The sequence below is a fragment of the Sinocyclocheilus rhinocerous genome, unplaced genomic scaffold (assembly GCF_001515625.1).
Source record: "Sinocyclocheilus rhinocerous isolate Xijiao unplaced genomic scaffold, SAMN03320098_v1.1 scaffold1243, whole genome shotgun sequence".
Lineage (NCBI taxonomy): Eukaryota > Metazoa > Chordata > Actinopteri > Cypriniformes > Cyprinidae > Sinocyclocheilus > Sinocyclocheilus rhinocerous.
This window is the reverse complement of record NW_015626033.1, coordinates 124,160-134,363: the sequence shown is the minus strand read 5'-3', so window position 1 is coordinate 134,363 and position 10,204 is coordinate 124,160. Positions and strand designations below refer to the sequence as shown.

The 10,204-nt window shown below is 36.4% G+C and overlaps 1 protein-coding gene across 1 annotated transcript in view; it reads right to left on the bottom strand.

Moving 5' to 3' along the window:
* LOC107706935 (decaprenyl-diphosphate synthase subunit 2-like) overlaps window positions 1–10,204 on the bottom strand; it is a 33,755-nt gene that overhangs the window by 9,294 nt on the left and 14,257 nt on the right. The window contains exon 4 of the mRNA XM_016510793.1: window positions 2,678–2,876. Coding sequence (XP_016366279.1) covers window positions 2,678–2,876 — 199 coding nt within the window. The remainder of the gene's footprint in view (window positions 1–2,677; window positions 2,877–10,204) is intronic.

The following is a 10,204-nucleotide window of genomic DNA, read 5'->3' as shown; positions in this document are numbered from 1 at the left end:
GGAGATTGTTAGTCCTCCTTTCCGGTCTTACAATCGCTTTACGTATACGTCGACTTTCCATGTCCATTATTGTGAAACCCGCGAGACACAACAAAAACACAGCTCCGATCACAGCGTCTTCCATCCTCCTGTTGTTAACGTTGTTTTTCTTTGTTTCTGTTGTTGAACGCCACGCACAAATGACGTCGCTGTCGACCGGCTTACGTCACATCCTAGTACACACAGTACACACTGTCAGTGTGAATGCAACCCTATAAATGGTACTGGGAAATAGTTCGCGCAAAATCGTCCCAGTACTTTAGTACTGTACATTTAGTTCTGGAACTAAAGCGGTGCGAAAGCCCCCTTTGTATCTGGCAATTTTGACTCTTTTTCTCGCAATTCTGACATTTTTTTCTCAGAATTGTGAGATATAAACTCACAATTGCGAGTTCTAAAGTCCTAATTTTGAGGGGAAAAAAGACTGATATGTTCTTAGAATTGCAAGTTTATATCTCACAATTCTGACTTAACTCGTAATTGCATGTTATAAAGTCACAATTGAGAGATATAAACTCACAATTCTGAGAAACAAAGTCAGATTTGCTAGATGTAAACTTGCAATTGCGAGAAAAAAAAGTCAGAATTGTGAGATAAAAAGTTGAAATTACCCTTTTTATTTTTTTTCAGTTATTCAGTTATTATTTTGTCTTGTGGAGTATATGTAAACATATGTTATGTGAAATAGTTTATTCAGGACAGTACTAAATAAAAAATAGCATGCAATTTTCATGATCCCTATTATTTTGTTTCAATTATTAAGATTTTGCACATTCTGCAAGGGGTATGTAAACTTATGAGCACAACTGTATATTAAAATAGAATACTGTCATTAATATTGTGATAATATTGTTACTGTACTATTTTAATCAAATAAATGCAGTCTGGGTGAACATAAGACTTTCAAAACACTAAAAAATCTTACAGATCACAAATCTTTGAACAGTAATGTACACTTTTAATCATGCTATACTGAAATGTATGTAGTTTAAAACAATCGAAAATATATATGCACCCAATATTTTGTGAGCTGTGTTTCAAATTTATTTTTATGAATTTATCCCTTAATTAAGTCAAAGCTCTTGTGCCATTTGTATGATGCATGGTGTTGCTGCCTATGTAGTGCATTTCAATTCAGTAACCTATGATGGTCTATTTCATTTTGAGCCCAGCCTAAGTAGCAGCTAGAACAGCACCAACGAGTTAAAAGTAACAACCTTTAGAGGTATTTGACCAAAATCAATAGGACTCTAGGGTGCATAACACAAAATAGGCTGGGAAACACTGCTCTAAAATGTCCTGATATTGTACTGGCCATTCATAACACTGTAAGATATTCAAAAAGATGCTCTAGTGAGATGCTGTAACCCTGAGCGAAGCGAGGCAGTGGGGCTGCTGGACGCATGCAGTTAGACGGTGCTTTGACTGCGACTCTAATTAGAGCTGGAGGAGAACACTGACACTTAATGAGGGGTGTAGGAGACATATGCTCACTCACTCGTGCACACACATATAAAGAGCGCAAGAGAATGAGGGAGAATGCAAGTGTATGGAAATTAGCAAGACAGGACACACACTGCGTACAGCGTGGAGAACAAAGTCTTTGAAAAGGAAGTCAGGAGCCGGTGAAATTATTATTTTTTTTTCAGTGTTTTGCATAAAAACACAAATGTGATGGAAAAAAGTGGCTCACACCTCCAGCATGAAGAGATGCGTTTGTTTATTTAACTATATTTTTGGTACAAAAATATAAGTAGTAAGCTAAATCTGACAAAACCTCTATTTGGGGATTACTGGGATGTTCTCAATTGTATTTCTTAATCCTTAAAATGCAAAATAAATCAATTAAAATACACAAGTAAATAAAAACACTTCCCTTGTCTTTTAGAAATAATGGACAGTCCACGTTTATAATTTTTTTATATTGTTAAAAAAAACTACTGAAATCTATGTCCTCATCTTCACTACAATTGAATAAAAAAATTTTAAATGTTTTTTTTTTTTAAGAAAACATGCTCACTTATGCTCACTAACTTTGAATTGACTTGATCAAACATACAGTAACAATAGCAATATTTTGAAATATTATTACAATTTAAAATAAATGTTTTCTATTTTTAATAACTATTTTAATACATATTCAAATGCAATTTATTCCTTTGAGGGCAAAGCTGAAATTTCCTGTCACACGATCCTTCAGAAATCATTTTAATTAGCTAATTTGGTGCTCAAGAAACATTTCTTATTATCATCTATGTAGAAAAATGTTGTGCTGCTTAAAACTCTTTTTCTAGAAAACTTGATGCATTGTTTCAAGATTCTTGATGAATGGAAAGTTCAAAAGCACAGCATTTATTTGAAATAGAAATATTTTATAACATTATAAATGTCTTCAAATGATCAATTTAATGCTATCCTGCTGAATAAAAGCATTCATTTCTTTAAAAAAAAAATCTTACTGTTCTCAAACCTTTGAATGGTAGTGTGAATACTGTAGCTAGGAAAATGTGTACTGATTATTATTTGGGCTCAAATTTTACAACAGCAAACAGCAGGGTTTCTTTCATGACTGAGCATGGAGCAAGCGAAAAATGGAAATGGAAAAACCTGGAGGCTTTTTACAGCATTCATTTAGTACCTTGGTGTCATTGAGCTGGGCCAATCCCGTGCAGGCGTTCGCCAACAGGAAATCGCCACTCAGAACAGCCATCTTGTTCCCAAACTGCATGTCTTTGAGGGGGCCATCCGAGTTCGTCAACTCCTTAAGATTCACAATCCCACGATGCACCAGGAAGGCCGTGTGAATCAGCTCCGTGATCTCAGCCAAGTTCCTCTGACTGACAAAGAGACAGAAAGAGAGAAATATTGTGATTCTGAGAGGGTATTAGATCTATAAACAGTCCCAGATGCTACAGCACACTTTATACGGAAAGGGAGTGATTTTAGCCCAAACGTTCTTCTGCAGAACAAATAAACCAGAGAGAGTGTCAAGTGTCCTGGTGACCATAATGCACTTCACAAAATACCAACTGCCACTGATTATCAGATGAGCCCGATTATCACAACGCCATCACACAGACGTTATAATCAAATGTTGATTTGCTGGGTTCAGGACCATAATCAGCTTGGACCATTGAGGTCTCAGCGATAACCACCTTCCAGACACGAGAGAGAGATGTTAGCGCTGATGACCACTTACCCCTCCTTCAGAGTGAGAGACATGGAAAGAAAAGAGGGTGAGAGACTGAAGAAAAAGCGTCTTTTATGAAGGGATTCTCTTCAGTCTGGCAAAGTGAGAGAATTGCTGTGGCCGTTTCTGCTCTCTCACACACACACAGTCAATGCTTGGGTAATTACAAAGCACTGCAATAATTCTTGTTGTCATTAAATGCTGTTCTGTAATGGACCATCTCCTGGGCTCAATCATCCCTATTGTGCAGAGCTCTCTTGTCCACGCAGCCACCGATCCCGGTCAGTTTCACTTCAGCTGACACGGGTAAAAACAGATCTGAGATGTTGATGTGGCTTACAATGGATGAGGATTACTGGGGAAACTCAAACATATTTTAAAGAAATGTAATTGTATGTATCTATCATCTCAGGTCAAGAGTTGTAGGGTTTACTTGTCTTTTTTATCTTAGTAAATATTAAACATCCACTTTTTGCAAACCTAATCAATCTTGATGAATACAGTGAAGTCCCACCCAACATTCTGCTCAATGAATATCCTGTTTAACTCAGAAATGCATCTGATTATGGAAGCAAAACGCATAGTGAATAGTGAATGGCATTTTATGTTGACTATAAATGCATATCAAAAGTTGTTTTCTAGAACAGGTGTGTGATCTCAGACCCTGACAAAGTCTTCAGGGCTATGTTCACACATGACACGGGTCTGTTTTTTAAATGATACTACGAACAGCCCAAATCATATGTGACATTTTTAATTAAAATAAAAAAGGACTGAAAAAAATAAATAATAAAAAAATACTGCCCTGAAGTGCTTTAAATGTACCTTTTCTTTTATTGAAAAATTGAAAAATTAACTAAATTGAAAAATTGAAAAATAAACTAAATGAAAAAGAATAAATAAAAATAAATAAATGTAAAATACAACATGAACAGCACAAAATGCATGACATTTTAATTCAGTTTTATAAAATAGCAAATTGATAAATTAATTACAAATACATTACAAATGCAAAAATAAAATTGAATCACAAAATTAAGAATAAATAAAAAAAAAATAATAAATACAGTGTGAACAGTCTAATATAATGCGGGTTTTGTCATTCATAATCATTCACCATCATTGACATGCTTCATTTCCATTAGTGTGGAAGACAATGAGTCCACAGAATGCCAATAATACAATTTAGGCCCTTTTCCGCCTCCTTGCCCTTGTTCTTAATTGATGTGTAATTTCACGGCAGCCTCCACGGAAGATCAGGTTCATAATAATTGCCTCCATTTATTTAATTCAGATTAGCATGCCAAGTTTGACTATTTTAATGCCACATTTAAAAGTTCTCATCAGTCCCTTAAAAAAAAGATTTGGGCCACATTTAGCTGCAGTGTGAATGTGGCCAAGGTATGTGTGTGTGTCCTTCTCAACACCTTGCAGCTGCCAGTATTGAGTTGCTGATTTGACCACTCATTAGTAATAGTGGTGATATTTGTAACTATAGTTGTTGAATGAATAGTTTTCTATCCTGAAATGATTTTTCATAGTCTTTGTCTCCTTCATCCTTGGACTGACTGCAGTGTTTTGGCTGTGTGCAGACAGCCGGAGTTGAATCGAAATCTAATTTTCCCCCAAATCTGCAGCTATGCCGTCTACGTTTTTTTGAAGTCAGTGGGAGGGGCAGCACAGGGAGTATAAATAGCCTCAGAACTCAGTTGCATAGCAACCGATGCCATGGCACAGAGGGGTTCCGCCCCCTGACACGCCCCCTTTCTCTGTCTGCTCCATTTCCTCTGCCAATTTAACCCTGAAGCTCAGTGGAGTGTGTGCCTGCAAGCTCACAGCAGATCACCTTAGAGGTCAAGATGTCAGTTGACCAAAAGCATCACTAAAGCTGTCACACTGTCACCATCTCAGCCAATTGATGTTTTAATGAAAGATCAGAGATGGCTTTGCTTCTAAACTCGTTATGATGTGAGTTCAACTCTTAACACAAGACACACACACACCACAGAAACCACCTATATAACTACCAGTACTAAATAAGACTCTTTCTTCTGTTTAGTCTGCTCTATACAGTATGTCATATATATTTAAAATGAATACCATTCTAAATGCTGGGGTCAGTAAAAAATTTGTATGTTTTTGAAAGAAGTCTCTAAATGTCCTTGCACACGGAGTTCAAAATTCTCATCCAATATTTTTGCACGTTAAAAAATAAATACGACCTCACGTTGTGTCAATCACGTTCACACACTGCCTCCAAAACTTTTGTCCGTCATAAAAAAATCGGACCGGGTTCAATTTTCTGTGTTTTTCACATCTGTAGCAAGCATTTTGAGAGGTGTTTGTGCGTGCCGAATTTTTAGGAAGACTAATACGAAAAAACGCACACGAAAAGCTCACCAAGGCTGCATTTATTTGATCAAAACACAGTAGAAAAAATTATATTGTGAAATAGTATTACAATTTAAAATAACTGTTTTCTATTTATATATATTTTCAAATGAATTTTCAGCAGTCATTACTCCAGTCTTCAGTGTCACATGATTCTTCAGAAATGTTTTTACATTTCATATTATTATCAACATTGAAAACATCTGTGTGTACATTTTTATTTAGGATTCTTTGATGAATAGAAAGTTCAAAAGAGCAGCTTTTATTTGAAATATAATTATTTGTAACTCTATAAATGTTTTATTGTCACTTTTGATCAATTTAATGCATCCTTGCTGAATAAAAGAATTAATATCGTTCAAAAAAACTGTAAAAAAAAGTGTAAGATTTCATTTTTTGTGAAACATCTGCACTCATTAAATTTGTCAAATTAATTAGATTACGTAATGTTCATTAAAAAAATAAGCCAAAAATAAATAAACCTTAATGTCAACTTGCGAAAAATCTGAATATTGCAAAAACTATTTGCGAATAAAGCAGCAATTCCATCTCTTTCAGGGAAATTGGTGCAAAATAAAAAAAATGCAATTATTCTGTCACATGACTTGAGCAAATCTTGGATTTTTTGTTTTTCCATCATAGTATTCAAGTAGTACATTAATCAATGTAACCATCTTAAGTGAGTGTATACATTTTTCATGCACTTTTTATGTTGGCCTTTCCATTCAGTAATTTTTTTTTTTTGTTTGCGAAATCCTAATATTTGCATTAAGATTTGTGAATGGAAACCCAGATAATGACTAAACAGGTAGTATTTTGCATGTACCACCTTTAGAACGAGACCGGCTTCCAGGATGCCATAATGTCTAATGATCTAAAACAAATTCAAGGGGACTTTAGGAGATAACCGAGCAAACATGGACACTGTACAATGCTTATTTTCAGCTTTCGGACACAGTCAAAGTCTGCTGAATGTCACACTCGTGTTCCACACGTCCCTTAAAAGAACTGTCGAGCAATCATTCAAACATACGTCTCTCTCAGCAAGATGCACTCGTGCATGTATGCGATCATACACACACCCCCAAACCATGAGCATTTCTGTCAGAAGTGAACACACACTTACCATCCACCTCACATGCACACACAACCACACTGTGTGTGTGTGTGTGTGTGTGTGTGTGTGTGTGTGTGTGTGTGTGTGTGTGTGAGAGAGAGAGAGAGAAAGAGAAAGTGACTCGAAGGGACATTTTACAAATGCTGCATGTCAAGGAGGAGGAGAGCAGCACAGCAATTCATCCATCACCACCATCAAACACACCTCTTAACCAGGAACGAGAGAGCGAAAGGTGTCATCGGAGCTGGGAGGGAAGGGGGAAGTTGAAAGGAAAGAGAGAGGACCGACAAAGAAAGAGAAAAATACAGACAGGGAGGAAGAAAAAAGCTCTATATGTTAGAAAGAGATAACTACAACAGACATGTTTATTCTTTACTCATCCTCATGTCATTCCAAATCAGAACTTCCTTTTTTTCTGCTGAACACACAAGGAGAAACTTTAAAATTTCTTCTGGTCGAAAGCACAATAATAGAATCATAAAGGGGTCCAGATAAAGTATGTTTCATATTTAAATTCCCCTCTAGTAAACTGTTAACAGGATCATTGAGTTTAACAGTTCAGTCCAATTGTAATAATTCATTGTGAACCGGATCAACTGATTCACTGGCAAAATAAGATTGGGAAGAATGTCTGATTCTTTATATATTTATCAGTGAATGAAATAGTTCAATCTGAATGTAAATGAATCATTCACTGTGAACCAAATCAACTGAATCAAAAGATTTGATTCAGAAGAATGTCTGGTTCATGAACTAATCCTTGCTACTTCTCTTTTGAAATTTTTATCTATTTGTCAGTTAGTCGAACAATTTAGTCAGACTGCAAATGTATCATTCATTGTAAACCAAATCAACTGATGCATTAAAAAGATCTGATTCAGAAGAACGTCTGATTCATGAACAAAGAGTTGCTACTTCTCTCTTAAATCTGTATCTATTAATCAGTGAGCTGAACAGCTCAGTCAGATCGTAAATGAATCATTCAGAATTATTCATTCATAAACTAGATCAAGTGATTCATTGAAAAAGATCAGATTCAGAAGAATGTCTGATTAATTCAGATGTATGTTTGACATCATTCTCTTCTCTTTTAAAGTTGGGACTATTCAGAAGATTTAGAATATAGCACGTAAATCATATGGACCACCTGTTATGCTTTTTAGCGGAATTTCTAAAGCTTCACAGGTTCAGTTCTAATTGATGTTGATTATATTAAAAAGAACAGTCAGGATATTTTTCACAAATTCCCTTTTTCCACAGAAGAGTAAAGTCATACAGGAGTAAATAATGACATTTTTGGGGTAAAATATCCCTTTAAATGTGGGTAATTGTGTGTATGCATGTTTCATCATCATTCACCTCACACTTTTTTAACACACACACACAGACCCACAATGGGTCAGCCTTGACTCTTACAAGTCTCAGGGCAACTACATCGCCATCTTGTTTCCATGACACCCACTTCCCAGCTGTGGAACTATGAGGTCACTTCCTGTTTAGAGGGAAACGTGGGGATGTAGAAGCAAGAAAACGAGGGGGAAAAAACAGAGAAGTATAGCGATGAGTGCCGGTCCCTCCTCTCACTTGCTTTGACATTCTCTTTCCCCGCTCAGCGAGAGAGAAAGAGTTCATTCAGACAGCTTGTGCACACACACACACACATGCTGCCAAGTACAACAGCCGCTTCTGGTAACTCCCTGGCACTGCAGCCAAAGAACTCACACACACACACACCAGCCTGTTTAGAGCAAGAGTCCTTCTGAGGCACAGCAGTGGAAGTGGATGCACAAGTGTGTGTGCTGCGTGTGTGTCAATTTCTTGTCCTTAACTGGACATAATTTACCCTACACACTTTCATATCCTGTTTCCGATGATCTATCTATGCAACACGGTTACCATAGATCTTGTTTTCCAATAAACCTTGTTCTCTCCGAATTCAATGCTACATTTTAAAAACAAATGTCATGCTCTTTTTTCACTTTCACTTATGGAAAGAGAAAAAGGCTACATTTCTAATTGGCCTCAGATGAAATGTGAACCTCTTCTTCTCCGAAATAAAATCTTCAGCAGTCTGTAGCTTTCAAGGTGTCCAAATGAAAAATGTCTCTAAACCTGATGCCCAGATACCGGCCAAGATTTTTTTTAAATTCTATAAAATAAAAAATACATTTTTATTAATCTCTCTCCACTTTTCCCACCTGAACACACACAAGCAAGCACTTATATGCTGACACTGAATACTTTTGGGAAACTGACTTGTCCTGCGGTGTGACATGCTATACTCCTAAAATTGACATGCTATACTATATCTAAAACTGACGGCGATCTGTAAATCAAAATAATTGATGTATGATATTAAAACGGCTATATTAAAATACAGCTACAACTTTAAAAACCACAACTAACGCATTGCGGCTTGAAGATCCTTCATCAGGTGTGGATTTCAGCAGGCAAACTTTATTTAAAGAGTTGAAGACAACTTTAACAAACAGTGTCCGCTGTAATATAATACCTCACAAGTGTATTAGATTTGTTTCATAGACTGCAAAGCCTTCTCCAAAGAGCAGCAGAGAAGGTAATGGTATATTTTTGGATTGCTTAAACAACATTTTGCCAATTCCTTTGCAATTACTATGACTTTCCATGACCTTGAGAGACTGCATGGAATATTTGTACTTTTAAAAATGCATTTGTCACCAGACCAGATCATTTAAAATTATCTACTGAGGGAAAAATTAACCCTGTAAAGCATGAAACAGTTTACTGAATCTTTAGACAAAATACAGTTAGGTCCATATATATTTGGACACAGGCACAATTTTTATTATTTTAGCTGCTGACCAAAACATATTCAAGTTACAGTTATATAATGAATATGGGCTTAAAGTGTGCACTCTGAGCTTTAATTTGAGGGTATTCTCCTCAAAATTGGAGGAAAGGTTAAGGAATTACAGCTCTTTAACATGTACATCCCCCCTTTTTCAAGGGACAATAAGTAATTGGACAATTGACTCCAAAGCCGTTTCATGGACAGTCGTGGGCTATTCTTTCGTTATTTCCACATCAATTAAGCAGGTAAAAGGTCTGGAGTTGATTCTAAGTGTGCCATTTGCATTTGGAAGCTGTTGCTGTGAACCCACATCATTTAGTCAAAGGAGCTCTCCTTGCAAGCGAAACAAACAAATGTTAGGCTTCAAAATCAAAACAAATCCATTAGAGAGATAGCAGGAACATTAGGAGTGGCCAAATCAACAGTTTGGTACATTCTGAGAAAAAAAAAAAACGCACTAGTGAGCTCAGCAACATAAAAAGGCCTAGACGTCCACAGAGGACAACAGTGGTGGGTGATTGGAGGATCCTATCCATGGTAAAGAAAAATCCTTTCACAACATCCAGTGAAGTTAAGAACACTCTCCAGGAGGTAGGCCTGTCACTGTCAAAAGTCTACAATCAAGAGAAGACTTCAC